This window comes from Berghia stephanieae, chromosome 2 (assembly GCF_034508935.2).
Source record: "Berghia stephanieae isolate SIO BIC M18660-M18661 chromosome 2, UCSD_Bste_1.3, whole genome shotgun sequence".
NCBI lineage: Eukaryota > Metazoa > Mollusca > Gastropoda > Nudibranchia > Aeolidiidae > Berghia > Berghia stephanieae.
This window is the reverse complement of record NC_088361.1, coordinates 31,968,273-31,984,918: the sequence shown is the minus strand read 5'-3', so window position 1 is coordinate 31,984,918 and position 16,646 is coordinate 31,968,273. Positions and strand designations below refer to the sequence as shown.

At 35.7% G+C, this 16,646-nt stretch overlaps 1 protein-coding gene across 1 annotated transcript in view; it reads left to right on the top strand.

Moving 5' to 3' along the window:
- Positions 1-16,014, top strand: part of LOC144964715 (uncharacterized) — a 34,769-nt gene extending 18,755 nt beyond the window's left edge. The window contains exons 7-19 of the mRNA XM_078899256.1: positions 252-582; positions 3,222-3,283; positions 3,782-3,842; positions 4,697-4,759; positions 5,855-6,060; positions 6,560-6,729; positions 6,916-7,053; positions 7,777-7,928; positions 8,438-8,594; positions 9,325-9,516; positions 10,025-10,252; positions 13,681-13,826; positions 14,759-16,014. Coding sequence (XP_078755382.1) covers positions 252-582; positions 3,222-3,283; positions 3,782-3,842; positions 4,697-4,759; positions 5,855-6,060; positions 6,560-6,729; positions 6,916-7,053; positions 7,777-7,928; positions 8,438-8,594; positions 9,325-9,516; positions 10,025-10,252; positions 13,681-13,826; positions 14,759-15,887 — 3,035 coding nt within the window. The 3' untranslated portion in view covers positions 15,888-16,014. The remainder of the gene's footprint in view (positions 1-251; positions 583-3,221; positions 3,284-3,781; positions 3,843-4,696; positions 4,760-5,854; positions 6,061-6,559; positions 6,730-6,915; positions 7,054-7,776; positions 7,929-8,437; positions 8,595-9,324; positions 9,517-10,024; positions 10,253-13,680; positions 13,827-14,758) is intronic.
- Positions 16,015-16,646: the final 632 nt, after the last annotated feature.

The following is a 16,646-nucleotide window of genomic DNA, read 5'->3' as shown; positions in this document are numbered from 1 at the left end:
AGGGAGCAATACGCTGAGGCAGGTTAAGAAATATTGCAGATTTTCAGTGTTTGTTGATAAGGATATTTGAGAATGTTAATATTTTGTGTTTGACTTTGTTTTCCCTATTTATTATTAAAAATGTCCCCTTGTTAGTTTTAAAAAAATCTGATCTACCTTACCAGATACCTTTCTATCTACTTTTATTGTTTTCCAACAGTTTGTCTAAACATTAGTTATTCACTGCATATTTATTTGACCCCATTTTTCAGAGTCCTTAGATAAGAGTATGAACACAAGGAAGGGCTCGCAACCCACAAGTAACCCTGGTATTATGGTTGCTGGCACCGACTTTGTGGCTCCAGGCCGTGAAAGTGGTATTTTTAACAAAAACGACCCACCAAAAAAGACTGCAGGGAACAGTGCTGACTCGCCTTCATCACCATCATCATCATCATCATCATGGTTTTCGGACCACTCAGAGTTGTTGTACAGTTTACTAGCAGCTGGTGCTGTCATTGTGGTTCTTTCAGTATTCATTATTACACGGTTCAATGGCAGAGTCTTGGCTAGAAAGGGACAGACAAGCAACAAACTCAAAATGTGAGTGTCTTACTTGATATATATATATATATATATATATATATTATATATATATATATATATATATATATAATATATATATATATATATATATATATATATATATATATATGGTATGGATGATGTAATGACAATGGTTTATATTGCATCTGGTTTGTGATGCTCAAAGTGAACATAATCATTTTTAAGAACAGACGATTAAAGAGGGAAGAAAACAATGATTAGATTCTATAGATAAGCTTTCTCTCCCAAAAATAAAGCACTTACCATGGTAGAAAATCACGCTCATTTGGCTTTACAGTTTGAAAAAAAAAATCTCTTAAATTTCACAGGGAATGTTGCAAACCCCCCCCCCTTATGCTGATGGGGGTTTTCAACGATTTACAGCTTTGCTATCTCTTCTCTCCCAGTACATACTTAACTCTTTAAGTTTTAACCTGACAAAAACCGACAACGGCCAAATATTCATGGGCGGGGTAGTCAAGACTGGCCTCAGTAAGTAAAATCCAATCGTTGTGAAGGAAATGACAGGCCCTGTCACTGCCGCAGGGTGTTTTCAGCTTTGATTTTTATAAATTTGCCGACAGAAAAGAAAATATGTTTCAGAAATTGCGATTTAAATCCTATTTTATTTGCGGGTGAAAATCATTGACATTGCACTTTGTTTGGTAAAAATCGGTAAAAAATTACGACTTTGGTGATGAAAAATGACTTTGAAGACAATTATTGTAAACTTTAAAAAATATGAATAATTTATAACTCCCTTATTTGTGGGTCGATTTTGTCATTCGAGGTATCAATTTTATTGTAATAAAGAGATAGGAACTTCAGAGTTATTTTTTCTGATGCGAAATTATTACTTTGTAATTTTAGGACCAAGAAAAATAGTCGGTAAATAAATTTGTTACACCTCTTTGATAGCCCGCCAGGGTCCGTTCGTGTAGAATTGTGAATCAAGCGTCTCAAAGTCTTCGACCAATCACAGGCTATCTATCCAGCTGGCCGAAACAAAGATGCTTCTCCCCGTCGATGTATTACGCTATTGTTATGCAAGGAATATAACACCTTATTGAGTAGGCCTAAAAGCTAAAATCTAAAAGTAAAAAATATAATTCTGAGGAGTTTGAAAGTCACATTGCTGAAATCAGCTTGAAAAAAGAAGTACATTGGTCTTTGTTTCATAAAAATCGGTTGAAAACCAACTGTTTTACGAATAAATTTGATTTTAAAAATTGCTTTTGTTTATTTTAGCTATTTTTAGCAACTTTTTTATTTATCAGCCGATTTTCTTGATTTTTATATCATTCTTTATATCTCAAAGAGAAGAGATCAGTGATATACTTTGTTTGTTTCAAATGTAGCTAGAACATAATTTGGCTTTTTTACCTATCGACCATGCCTGGATAATTTATTCCAACAACGTGGCGATGTGACGCAACTATTCCATGGCCGTCTTCCACTGCCTCAACGATGATTCAATTCATTGTTGACGGCTGTTGACACGTGAGCTGCAAGAACGACCAATCGTTGAAGGGTCAAGATGCTCAGTAGCCAATCGTTCTTCAGTCAAAAAACTTAAGAACTCACGAGAACAAAAGTTTGAAATTTGGTGATGGACGGACCTATGAAATCGTTTCTGGGCGGAGTTTAGCAATGAGTGACCGTAGAAAACGAAAAGACGACTACAGATATCAAAGAGTAGGCTTATATCATCAAAGGATATCTACATGATTGACATGGCCATATAGGGAACTCATTATCTACTCCCCCAAAAAGAATCTGAACACGAGAGGGTTAAAACCAGGGTGACTTCATAATTTTAAAAATATCTACTATAACACAATAATGTGTACAAAATATCTTTCTTAAGGGCATACTATTAAAGTGTTCTATGACGGGATTATGCGTCAGGTTGAAGCAAAGGCAGAAAAAAGAGTATAAGAGTTAAAAAATGATTAGATTTATAACATTTTTGTATTAATTATTCTGATTTACAAAAGGTACAATTGTCTACCTCCTCAAAGACATAAACATTAAATCCAAGTTTTATATTTTTGGCAAGAATCAGTTTCAAAAGATATTATACTGTGTTTTTAGACATTGGATCACAGTTTAGATCATGTTGTGAGTTCAAGACCATACTTCTGCACCACAGTGAATTACACTTCACAGACTTGACACTTGTAGGAGAGAAGACAAATGAAATTCAGATCCATTACAGGTATAAGGATATCTCAAGGGACAGTGAAGCTCATCACCCTTCCTTATTGGCTAGAATTCTTCTTGCTGACTTTCAATATCTGTAACAGCTCATTGTCTTTAATTGGTATATACAGATTTTTGAGGAGTCGAATTTGACCAAATTTGAATTTTTGGCAAAAGTTTTGAATTTTCAAGGATAAATTCTAGATGAAAATTTGTGAAAACATGGTTGTTTCGTTCAAAAATGATATACTCAAATTGAACTACAATTACATCAATTCTAAATCATTTTAAAATGACAATTCATAGAAAAAAATATTTTAGTTTGATACAAATTATTTTCTTCCAATTTGGATATTTTTATGATTCTAATGTTTTAAAAATTTACCTTAATGTTTACATTCTATTGATGTTTGTGACACTGGCCTTTGTTGTAGATTCGACAACATGAAACGGGGTCGAGGGGCCACTGAGGGAGAGGGAGAGTACATGGAGATGGGTGAGTAGAGCTTCTTTATAAGCAAAGTAAATCAATCTTGTCTGAAATAGATGCTTGAAATTGCCTGTTAAGTATTTTCCAGGGCAAAAACATAAAATGAGAAAAGTTGAAGTTGCATTCTGCGTAAAATGTAAGACTAAAAAACTAGTTTTGAGAATAACACATATTACTTGCATGGCTTTCATCAATTGTTGAGATACACATGATATGGCCACAAAGACAAGGTAGATCATTATTATAATAAACTATCACCATGCTGACATTTACACTCTATAAATCTTGCCAATTTCTGTTGTACCATTTTTGGAACCAAATATACAAATGTGTCAATTGAACAATCTGACAACTCTCACCTCGGCAAAAATCAAGCTACTGGTATACCTAATACATGTCATAATATTAATTTGTAGGTTAATGGAAACAGTGAAATATGAATTTAGGGATCTGATTGGTTTTGATTTAAAAAAATGTTTTTTGGGGTTTGGTCTTGTTTTTCAGGTGTGGTCGAGTCTGGTGGCATTGTGACAAAAGAAATGGCAGACTCAAAACCACGGACACGGTGAGTCTTGCTTTACTCATTGAGTCTCCCGAAATAGGGGTAATACATACTCAGTCAGATTTGAGGAGGATGTCTTAAAAGATATTTCTTAGACACTCGATAACCTGCACCTTATTCCAGATTTTTCTTTGACAAGCAATTAAAATGCAGTAAACCTGGAAGCCAGCATTTTGACTGCTGTTGTATTAATGAAAGTGCCTCCATTTGATTGCCTATCTAATGTCTCTTGTGATCACACAATTTGCATGGTGGCCTGATAAAACGTTCCACATGGTGAAAACAATTCGAATTCCTGAAGTTATTTCAAATGTACAAGCAATATTTTTTTGGAGTAAAATGCAGTTTTAATTTTCAATACATCTTAATTAAGGACACATTACATCAGTACTCCATTTTAGGGGGTTTTTTTTTGTTGCTAATATTTACCTACAAAATAGAAAGGGAATATCCTCCACCTTTTATCAGACGATCACACATTTGCTTGTCACTCCATAAAGCTACTTTTCTATTTGCATTAGTTTCCCTCTTATAAAGCATGGGATTTAAGCGAAGGTTGCCTGTATCCCACTATTCCCTCCTTCTTTGTGGTTTTCTGGGGTTCTTTTTTAGTCTCTTGTGCTGCATTCATAGTTTTTATTTTTTTTAAAAATGGTGCGTAGGACAAAATAAATTGTTATCTAACAGCTTTGTTTTTGTTGCACTAGTTCAAATAGGCATTGATATACGTAAAGGTGTCACAAGTGTGATTTAACTTATAAAAGTTCAACTTTAATTTTCTACCAGGAAACACTTCATATTAGATATTTTGTTACTATACTTGGTTTATGTCATGTTTCTGTTCTGTATTTGTTTAGAAAACTATCCACGTCTTATGAGAGTGATACAGAGACATCTAAAAACAACAAATTTTTATTGAGGTAAGTAATTCTGATCAATAACGACCCACTATTGTACATTTGATATTAAGCAGAGATGTCTACTCCCAGTTTTGTTAATGTTCTTAAAATAATCATGCCAAGATTATAAAATTCTGATATTTCTCCTTGATTTTGTTTGATAATTTTGTGTTCCTGATACAGTAAATTAACTAATCAGGCTATCTGACATATTTTAGAGTCTCTAGTTGTTCAAGGAAATTTGGGTTGGATCCGATAATGCCCTTTAAATTCTTAATGTCTTACAATTGTAATGATAATGGAACAATTTGATTAACTAGCACTCCCATTTCCTGAATTTAAAATGAATTTTAGTCTACATTTAAGAGATGGAAAAGTTAAAAAAAAAGAACATAATTTCTTGAAAAAAAAATCATGATTTTGAATTGAAAATCCTGCTTTTAAAGAGTCTAATCCCATTTCCTGTGTTATAGTTTGACAGCTTTAGTATTGTGTTAGGGAGATCAGAAGCTGAAAATTAAATTCAAAACTAGATGTATATAATTTGTTCTTAATTTGATATTGATAATATGTGAATATTGTCTCTCAAACATAGAAAACTAAAATTTCGTCATTCTGACCATTTTGACTTGTGTTCAATTTCTGATGAATTCGACATGGGATCAGACAAAGGTGGTTGACCACAAATGATGTTTATGGTTTATTTATTTAGATTTGAATAAGCAAAATGTTTGAAAAAGATGTTAAACCAGAGCATTAAAACTGTAAAATTTATTTATTGATTTGAAACTCAAAAACTTGAGTGAGGTGAGATGGCTGAGTGGATATGGCACTGGACTAATGCCAGAAGGATATGGGATTGAGTCCCATTTTTTCCTTGACTAAGAAACTTAGCACTTATTTCTCACTTTACTGTGCTTCACTAGGGTTGAGGCTTGGGTTATCTCAGTCTAGATAGATGGGGTAAAGAAATTTTTTCCAGAGAATGAATATAGGGAGTTTATTATATTTGTTTACCTCTGCAGTTCATACTTTAGACGTATAAATAATTCAATGATTTTTTTTTGCATAATGGGCAGTTCTGTCAATAATAAGTTAATTGTCGTTTCCCATCAGCCACTCCCAGAGTTCCAATCTAGAAATGGCTAGCAAATCGAAGGAAGAGCCATGGCACCAGGCCCTGAAATCAACAGCCTCTATGTCACGCATGGACTGGCTTGCAAAAGATTATGATGTCATGACACATAACGACTTTGGGTCTTACCATTCTGAGGCAGAAACCCAGACAGATGGAGAAACTCTCTCTCACAACTCAAAAACAGGTCTTCTTATTTTCCACTGTGAAAAAATTGATTTTTGTTTTCTAAAAGAAAGACATTATTTAAAAAAAAATAATAATTTTGTTTTTCATACTTTGAAATATCAGGTAATGATTGATTGATTGGTTGATTGATTGTGGTGGGTTGGGGGTGGAAATCGGTTCATACCGACGCATATATTATCAGGTCTGATAACCATATTTAATTATGAGCTTGATTTGGTATTGTGGTAATGGACAACATTTTGTGTTGTTTTGAGAGTACTTCCACAGTACAACAATAAACCCATAACAAATTTGTTTATAGACTTGTAAATAAGTGTGTGTTGGTCCATAGGACAGCGTCTTCTACTTGTTCGGGAATGTAAATGAGGGGGACAGCTTATATTTTAAATAAAAATTTCACTCAGCAGGCTTTGCAAGTGGGTTTTTCATTATTTTCCCACTCTCAAATAACTTTACAAATGAAATGACAGCTCACTGTTTCTCTTTTGTCTGAATAGTGTTTGGCACCAAGTGGCAATTCAGTGGTACGTTTTCCAAGGATGGAGGTGTTTTAGAGAGGGAGAACTCAGATGTGACCTTGGTAGTGGGCAAGGATGCAGTAACCAGTGGCCAGTATGTCACTATACATGGAGCCATTTTCACGGATGCCTCAGAAATCAGAAGAAAGGTATGTCTTATCATTTTATCACAATGCAGAAATACCTGATTTGTAAAGAAGTTTTGCCTAAAACTTTCATAACCATTTGTATCATCTTTTTCCAAGATTGTTAAGTTTTAACAGTTATTTGAGAAACATTGACATCGACCCTCATCTTCCCCTGTCCCTCAACTACATTCCTTTGGTCTCTTTCAGTTTACCCTGGCGTCCAACGAGATGTTGATCACCCCCCTGGTTGAGTACCATGCCCAAGACTCGTACCACTTTCAACAACACGTGTCTGTCAAATTGCCCCATGCCTTGCCAGACGATTTTGATACCACTCTCATCAAAGTAGGTTTGGTTTTTGGTCCCTCCTAGTTCATTTTCATTTCCTGGCAATTGACAGACAGCAAGCAATGTATAGATAGCTGTACTAAAAAGAAATCTGGAGCTTTTGTATAGCGCAATATCCATTAAATATGCTCAAAGCAATTCACAAGGGCTCCCAAGCAAACAGCAACACTTTAACATGTAGGACAAGACATGACGCCTGTTTGGCGATATTACATTTTTTTTTTGAATAGAGACAACGCTGTTAACGACTAGGTACTCATTTTACACCTGAGTACGGTGAGAGAATGTGAGTAAAGAGCCTTTTCCAAGAGGCTCGAACCCAGGACCTTCTGATCCGAAAGCGTGTGTCGTATCACTAGACCACATCGCCACACTGAAAGGTTGATGTGTGTCGTACATAAAAGTGAGGAGAAATATATGTTGCTCTTTTTTGACAAGCAAAAAAACAAAACTTGTAGAAGATTCTCTGGGCAACCTTTTGATGTGAGTCTTTCATTTTCTGAATCCTTTTTCTATGTTTAAATCAGGAAAATTGATAGAATCCTCTTCCTAACCTTTCTATTGTAATATTTTTCAAAATAAGTTAGTATTTCTTACCATTCGTAATGACAATGTCATTTATCTCAGTCTCATATACTTAATGTTTAGAAAAGCGTATTAATCTAAAGCTTGATAATCGAGGCTGTTCACAAGTATGAGCCTTTTACACTGTCATTTCAGTTCTACACATTTTCTGTTGATGACTGTGGGAATGTTGTGTTAGAGGTGCTGCCCCTGAAGTCCAAGGACAACACGAGTCATGATGAAACTGATGCATTCTGGGAAATTTCTAATCAGGGGCGCAATTTTATTGCCAAGACTAAACACTTCAGGTAAAGCTTCCATGATTTCAATCTTTATCAATGATTAGAATAGCTGTTACCATAGTGAGACTTGGAACAGATTTGTTCTGAAAGCATTAGTGATACATCTACAAACTTTGTGAAAAATAATTCTTAAGACAGTATGTATTGCTTTGTGATTAAAGGGAATAATCATTTGAGTAATTGGGAAATGCAAATTTGTTTTATGATACTACCTTTTACTTAAATAACTATAGGAAATTGAATGGAAGCATAAATTTAATCAACAGAGACAAATAGTGTGGATGTTTCAGGTTTCCTCTTTATCAACAGAACACGATGAATGAAACACTAAAGACAAATGAAAGATGTGCGAATGGCATTTAACAACATTTATGCATCTCTCATTCATTTTTAGTGCTTCATTCATCAAATATTTTGTTGATAAAGGGGAAACCCGAAACGTCCACATTGTCTGTCTTCATTGATTAAATTGAAGCTTCCGGTTCAAGTTTTAAAAAATCTCTATCCCCCACCAGTGGGTATTTCTGCACTACTTGTGAAAGCAAGTCCAAACTGCCATCCATCTACGCCAGAGTCTTTGGCTCCCACATCCAAATCAAGTCTAGTAGACGTGAGGTCAGATTAATCCTTTATCTCTGGGATCGACGGCTCAACATTAAAGATTTTATTGAGGTGAGATTGGGCTATGCTGATTTGTCTTTTTGTGGGTGGTTGGTTTCGCTTTGAGTCCATTTTTGAGTCTCTGCTATTAGGCTCTGTTGTATGTTTTGTTAGATATACTAGTAGCGTGATTTTAGCTGAGATAAGAGATTGTTGAATTGAATCCTTGATAAAATTAGTTATGAAAACTAGGTCTGTAACTGATGAGGTTGATTTGAAAAAGTAAATATAATCATGGTGATATTATTATGGTAAATCTGTCCTCTTGTCATGATTAGTAAAGTGAATCATTACTGGGTTTTTTTTCTCTTATTTTAAGGGCTTTTTTGATGTCAAAACTCAGGCAATAAAAAACCTGAAATATGAAACTGGACATTGCCATTCCCTACAGGTGTCTCTCATATTATATTCCTGTTGTAATAGGAAAACTCCACTATCCTTTATTTATTAGCCCCTAACTTATATAGAATTACTATGTTTCTTTGTAAAGAAAAACTAGACCATCATCAAATGCTCATATCAACACACGTCCTGTCTACTAAAAAAAGATACTGATACATTTTGCTATCTTGACCATATTGACAATTCCTGGTCAAACAAACTATGTTTGCCTTATATGATTGTTTGATTATCTTAGAACTTTTTCATTGTGTTAAAATTTTCGTAGCTGCTTCCTCATAGATGTGCAAATGATTAGTTTTCATCTCCAGATCAATTATATGTCAATGTTAATCATCTTCAGGCCATCCGTCAACAAGAGTGTGACATGGACAGACAGTTACTGGCAGATGAGCCTGTACCTCTCCTGGACAATGCCAGTTCTGACTCTAGCATTGTGATGAGAATGGAAACCCTAGGCGATCCAGAGGACCAGCTACTCTGGAGACATGTCACACGTTCCAATGCTAGTCGGCCTTTGTTCAAGCCTTTACAGGTACAGCCTATCTGGTCACTTATTTCCATTCATTCTTCTTAAAAAATTTGATTCATTCAAATTGTTAAAGAATAATCAAGTAGAGGGATTGTTTATCTTGGTACAATACCAAATTTTTGCAAAGTCAACCCATTTACTCAGGCCACGTCTGTTATAGGTTATTTTCACTGTTATATTTTGAAGGAGGACATTTAAAAAAATAGAATTCATAAGTTAAACCATTTAGAATTGAGGAAAAGTTTTTCTTTTTGTATTCTATGGTTGATATGATGGAAGCTGGTAAGAATGTCATTGTATCAAGATAAACATTTTTCTAATTACAGTAGACTCTGGATAAGACAATGCGCAGGGGAACAGAAAAAAACCTCGACTTATCCGAAAATCAACTTAACCAGAGTGTAACCAAATGAGCAAAAATGCATGTAAACAACGCAAGTCAATCTAGAATAAATATGGCCCTTCATGTTGCGCTTTCCACTGACTTTGCTTTCATTTTCTCTTTTAACAGGTGCGCAAACTTCGGCAGATTGTCCTTTGCTGCCAACAGAGTGACCCAATGCGGGTAGAATGGGCAATGGAAAACGTTTCGAGTGAAACCTTTCCCAGCAATGTGTTCCAATGTCTGATTGAAATGGTGCATATCCCAGAAGGGATCAGCAACTACGAGGAGGCATTACAAGATGCTGAGGAAGAAAATATTAGAACATTTTACGTCAGGAATTTGAAACTTACACAGGTAAGTGGTCTTTTTTTAGGACTATAACATTACGAAGAAACTCATTGAGATATGAAGTGAGTAGAAAAGTGCCAGAAGACAATAGAGAATAAAATTTTTTTTTTTTTTTTTTTTTTTTCGCGGCGGTGGTGGGGTTTGAACCTGCGACCTTATTGGTACGACAACTCCGCCTGGCAGGTGAGAGCGTGGCTCTACCGTGTGAGCTATCCACGAACACAAAAATATTCGTTTCAAACCCAAAGTCATTTCTAGATCCCTCTCTCACCCACTTCTTGAGATCGCCGATTCGTTCACCACCATCGCGAAGTAATTTTGACCAGCAGTTAAGCCTAATAGCCAATATTCTCATCACAAAATATAACATAGAAACGATTGAGACATTGAGTATGCTCCGGTGTATGGGGTGAATTTTTAATTCAGAAAAGTGAGTGGAGCAGGCACTTATGTTGGTAACAACAAGATATGAAGTGAGTAGAAAAGTGCCAGAAGACAATAGAGAATAAAAACTCATTGAAACCCAATTATTGTATCGAGAACAAATTACATGACCTCTAACTTCAATTCACATTGAGTTTATAAACCATATCCAGAAAGTCTTTTTATTACAAATTATACTATTGTGGTCACTCTGACCATTGTTTATTAATGTCTTTGCAGATTGATAAAAGATAGATTGCGCATCGGGGCGCCAACGGGTCCCGTTAGAGATAGACGACGATTGGGATTGTTTGGAAGCTTTAACCCTTTGCCCACTAGTCATTATGACATCCGAAATGCTATCGCCTTATATGAAATTCTGAGTTTTTGACCAATCAACGATTGCTCTTTTGATAGCTCGCTTGTCAACATGAGTCAGCTCAGCCCTTGATTTATGTAAAGGCATCACAGGCGGTATATGTTGTGTAACTTCAAAGACCACGGTTGAATGGAAGCCCTACTGTGGCGTGGAGAACGAGGTCTTGTATGTATAGTTACGTCATATCTCAACGCTCGTGAATTCTTAGTACGGCTGGACTCACAATCAAAACACGAAATCTGTGTTTTAAACTCTTGAATCAATCGAGTTACATCAGTGCGTTCGTCTCATTGAGAAATGAAAAACGATATATAAATCAAGAACATCGACCGGAAAACAAGGAAATTATCATAAAATTATAAAATTTGAGAAAGCTGTTTTCAAAATCAAATCTATTACAAAAAAAGGTTATTTCTAGACCGATTTTTATGAGACAAAGACAATTTTTCTCAACTTTTCAAGCTGATTCCAACAATGAGGTTTTCAAATTTATCGTGATTAGATTATTTGTCATTATTTTTTTTTAATACCCAATTGACTCCTCAGGAAATGAATACGTAATCCTTGGCGGCTAGCGAGTAGGTGTTAAATTTTGCTTAACCTTTCCCACGTAGACGCACACACACACACACACACACAGACTTATCGTCGTCTAGCATCCTATCGTTCGGCTCGACGATTAAAAGGGGTTCGTATCGTCGCTAAAATAATTACAAAATACATATATTTAAAATATATTTATAGTAATGTGAATTAAATATTTTAATGCTCTAATATATCAAGAATGGTCATTATTATGATTTATTACGGTGTGAATTGAATTAGACCTTTAAAACTGAAGTTTAATCTGACACCCTACTCGCTGTTATCATTCGAGTCTAAGTTGTAATAAGGCAACTTTGGCCAGAAGTGAAAGACATACATTGTGTGTTCAGTCTGTGTGTGTGTGTGTGTGTGTGTGTGTGTGTGTGTGTGTGTGCGTCTGCGTGGGAAAGAGTAAGCAAAATTTAACACCTACTCGCTAGCCGCCAAGGATTACGTATTCATTTCCTGAGCAGTCAATTGGGTATTAAAAAAAATAATGACAAATAATCTTATCGCGATAAATTTGAAAACTTCATTGTTGGAATCAGCTTGAAAAGTGGAGAAAAATTGTCTTTGTCTCATAAAAATCGGTCGAGAAATAACCTTTTTTGTAATATATTTGATTTTGAAAATAGCTTTCTCAAATTTTATAATTTTATGATAATTTCCTTATTTTCCGGTCGATGTTCTTGATTTATATATCGTTTTTCATTTCTCAATGAGACGAACGCACTGATGTAATTCGATTGATTCAAGAGTTTAAAACACAGATTTCGAGTTTTGATTGTGAGTCCAGCCGTACTAAGAATTCACGAGCGTTGAGATATGACGTAACTATACATACAAGACCTCGTTCTCCACGCCACAGTAGGGCTTCCATTCATCGCTTTCGGTCAACCGTGGTCTTTGAAGTTACACAACATATACCGCCTGTGATGCCTTTACATAAATCAAGGGCTGAGCTGACTCATGTTGACAAGCGAGCTATCAAAAGAGCAATCCGTTGATTGGTCAAAAACTCAGGATTTCATATAAGGACATAAGTTCTTGAAAGCGATATCCACCCACCTGTCAGTGGACAGAACTGATATGATGAAATTAGGGATCCATAAAATGTTATATCATGGTAGGCTTCACCCTCTATTTCTATTCTGGCGTAGATGTAGAAGGCAATAGCATTTCGGATGTCATAATGACTAGTGGGCAAAGGGTTAAAGCTTCCAAACAATCCCAATCGTCGTCTATCTCTAACGGGACCCGTTGGCGTCCTGTCGCGCAAACTCAGTAAAATCTCAACAATTACCGCTGCCTAAGATAGTTCATTCAATATTTTTTTTTTATCAAACGCAACAAGGAGTCAAAGTTAGCATCTCTGGTAAATTAAACAGCGAGACTGAATTCAAAATGATGGAATGACTGAATGTTCTTTCATATTTCTCTACAAAAAGCATTTGATTTATTTGAAAGTTCAGAATTTAGACTTCTAATTCAATGTCCAGTGGCTGATTCATCACATCTTGATACCAGCTTAATGCAGTAGGTAACAAATTTAAATGATTTTTTTTATAGTTGTTTTGTTCGGTTAAAAGGGTTCATTTTTATATATAATACAAATGATTAAATTTAACAAATGATGGGATAAATAACTAATTATGAAAAAGCAACAAGAGCATTTATATAGCGCAGTATCCACTAAACATACTCAAAGCGCTTAACAAATGAAATTATTGACATGCTTTAAGGCATTTGCAAGTCTTGAAATTAGATATTTAGATATATATATATATTTTTTTTTTAGAATTCTGTCTTCCTCTCTTCATATAAGGTCATAAGAGGGAGAGACTATTTATAGACTAAAAGAAGTGTTCGCAGATAGAAAAAAGAAAAATAACCATGACCTCAGTCTTGTCCAGCTCTCTGCTTATAGTGTAACAAATTATGGATTAAAACACTTATTCGAGGGAAGAAGTTTCCTCTCTGGATATGGTCTACAGGAACTTTATGTATTTCATAATATTTTATATACCTCTCTAATCTGTCTGTATAGAATATCCAGGAAACAAGTGAGGACATTCAATCCAAGCAAGATCTCCTCAAAAAGGCAATGTCTCACATTTTGAATATGCGGGACATGGAAGAAATTTGTCAGGCATTTGGACTCAATAAGAAAGACATTGGAAATTTCAGCAGAAAGTATGACTTATTTTGGTTTTACCTTTTTCTCATCATAGATAAGCAATTGTAATGGGACTCTGAAACATTTGTAGTCTATCTTGACGTGTGTAGCAGATGGGTGACAATAACAAACTTTGGATTTGGTGTTTTTTCCTTTGACAAGGCTCTTCGGACAAATCCCACCAAACTTTGATGGAATTAAGTACCCGACTACAGGCATTGACTGATAGTCTTAAAGTCATTTTATAATAAAATTACACATTCTGTATGAAATGGAAAATTTATACCATACAGCTTCCTGGGAGGATAAATGACGCATAGTTTTGCACAATGAGTTTTGTGTCAACCAATAAAATGTACTATACAAATATAAATATTTACTTACCTGGATATCGATTGTCAAACCATAACAGTTTGGAATTGATTTTACTCTTACTTGACATCAGTACTGATGGTTTTCCTCGGATCCGCGGAAATCCGTGATTTTTGTGTCAGAGGAGGTATTTCCTCTTTTTAAAAAAATGACATTTTCCTCAATCAAATTTTCTGGATTTGAGAGATTTGAAATGTGGTGGAACAAACTGGTGCAGTTTCCCCCACTATCCAGAAGATAGCTAGAGTAGTTTATCATCTCAATGGCTCTAAAAGTGGGGGTTAGTGAAGTAAACATGTGGTGTAAAGAAAATTATTCATAATTTTCCTCCTTTTTCCCTTTTCGTCACCATCAGCACTTTACATCATATCTTACTCTTTTTGATAGAGGGTGTGGAAGGTGGGAGGGAGTACCTGTGATGTATCAGGTTTCAGTTAGGCACGAGTCTCATAAATGTGTCAAGGGAGAAATGGCTGGATTTGTAGTTAAAAACAAATAAGGAAATAATATATGGTTGTAAACAAATTCAATCTTGCTGGTAAAGGGTTAATGTTTATTTATTTCTATCTCCTTAAAGGTTTGAATCAGATGATGCCTTGAAGACTGGTCTATTGGAAGAATGTTCCAAAAAATGTGGTATGGTTAATTTCCTCCAAGCTCTTCCCCACGTCTTACGGCAGACACAGCTTTTCCACGTCATCAAGTACCTTCAGGACCGTGATCTGCTATCAAATCTGTCAGGCTCCATGCAAGGATCCGGAATTATGGGATCCTCCTTGCAGCAGCAACAACAAGCATGCTTGAGGCAACTCTCTGAGAGTACTGTGTGCAAATCTATAAGTCACCCACAAATTGAGCTAGAGTCCAGACAGCATCAGGCAGATAGCAGCTGCACTTTTTCAAACTCCATGAACTCGAGCTGTTCTATGACAGGAGGAGAAGTTGGAGTTGTTCAGAATCCATTACGACTCCAGATGCCTGCCGGCTCATCTCTGAGAAATGAGGACGGAATGCAGGTGAGCCCGGATTCTGATTACAGCTCTCCCTCAGTCATTCCTCCCAGAAACCTCATCAACAATATTTATGGTAATGAGTTGGATACAAGAGACTGCAATATCTCTGTACCTCACAGACCTATCCATAACAAAAACAACAGTAATAGCAACATTAATGACATCCATGATTCTCACCCATCAATGTTGAACACCAGCAACAATACATCTTCATCATCGAGTTACAACCACACCAGACCTAATGGATCATGTTCAAACAGCTACAAGTCCTCTTCAGACGATTCTGATTTTGATGACAGTTGCCTGGCAACAATTGATTCTTTGGACCTGAAAGATTCTGAGAGGATGGGGCTGGACAAGCCCTCGCTGTCAGATTGGAGTGAGGAGACGAGTCGGAAAGAATTAGCTATGTTAGGGATGCACCAACAAGCTGAGGTGAAGGGCACATGTGTGGCTTATCCAGAAATTCCTGAGGAACAGTGCACATCGTGCAATGGGCCAGGTGCTATATCTAAAAAGGCTGGTTGTGGTATTGGTAAGGGTTGTGGTGGTGGTTGTGTTAGTAATGGTTGTGTTGATGGTGGCAAACAGAGGGACAATAGACATAATGAAGAGATTGTCCCACCCTTATCGAATAGTGATCTGTGTAGGGACTTAGGAGATGACACGTTTGTTAAAGAGACTTATATCTAGTTGAAGCAAAAGCCCAGGGTATCTAAATTGGCTTCCAGTGGTAATGGTGTACCTTTCTTTTGTGTACTTTTATAAAAAATGTTTATAATGTGTATTGTGAGTACATCTTATTTTAAAAACATTGATCAGTGCTACAATGCATATTGCATATCTTAGGTGAGAGGTATACATATATATATATATGCTTTGTTAATTCTTTTATTATTTTTATACTATAAAAATTATTCTCCATAAACGGGTACATTGAAGGTGAAGAGTGAGAGATAAGCAGCGGCATGCCCCTGCTCTGCAATTGGAGGATGTAGGGTTTATGCAGCACTCACCACAGTCTGTGGCCTTGAGTAAGTTGCAATGCCCTAGCTCATGAGTTGTTTTCTAACGTTGACCGAAATTGGATTTTATCACTTAGAGAACAATATTTCTCAAAGGAATGAAAGGATTTACCAAAAGAATATTTGCTTAAATCATTCATATATAATATGTATATATTTATGAGTGTTGGTGGGTAACTTGTAGGTACGAGAGTGCTGGATAATGTTGGTTAGAGCATAAAATAAATAAGGTCACTCACTTTTTTTCTGCCAATTGTTTTAATGGCTTCCATATCGTCAGTCGACAATTATCCGCAGTGTCTATCGATAATTGTCGACTGACGATATGGAAGCCATTGAAACAATTGTATTGGCAGGAAAATGTGAGTGACCTTATTTATTTTATATTAGATATATACATATGATCTCTCAAATGCTTATGTTTAAA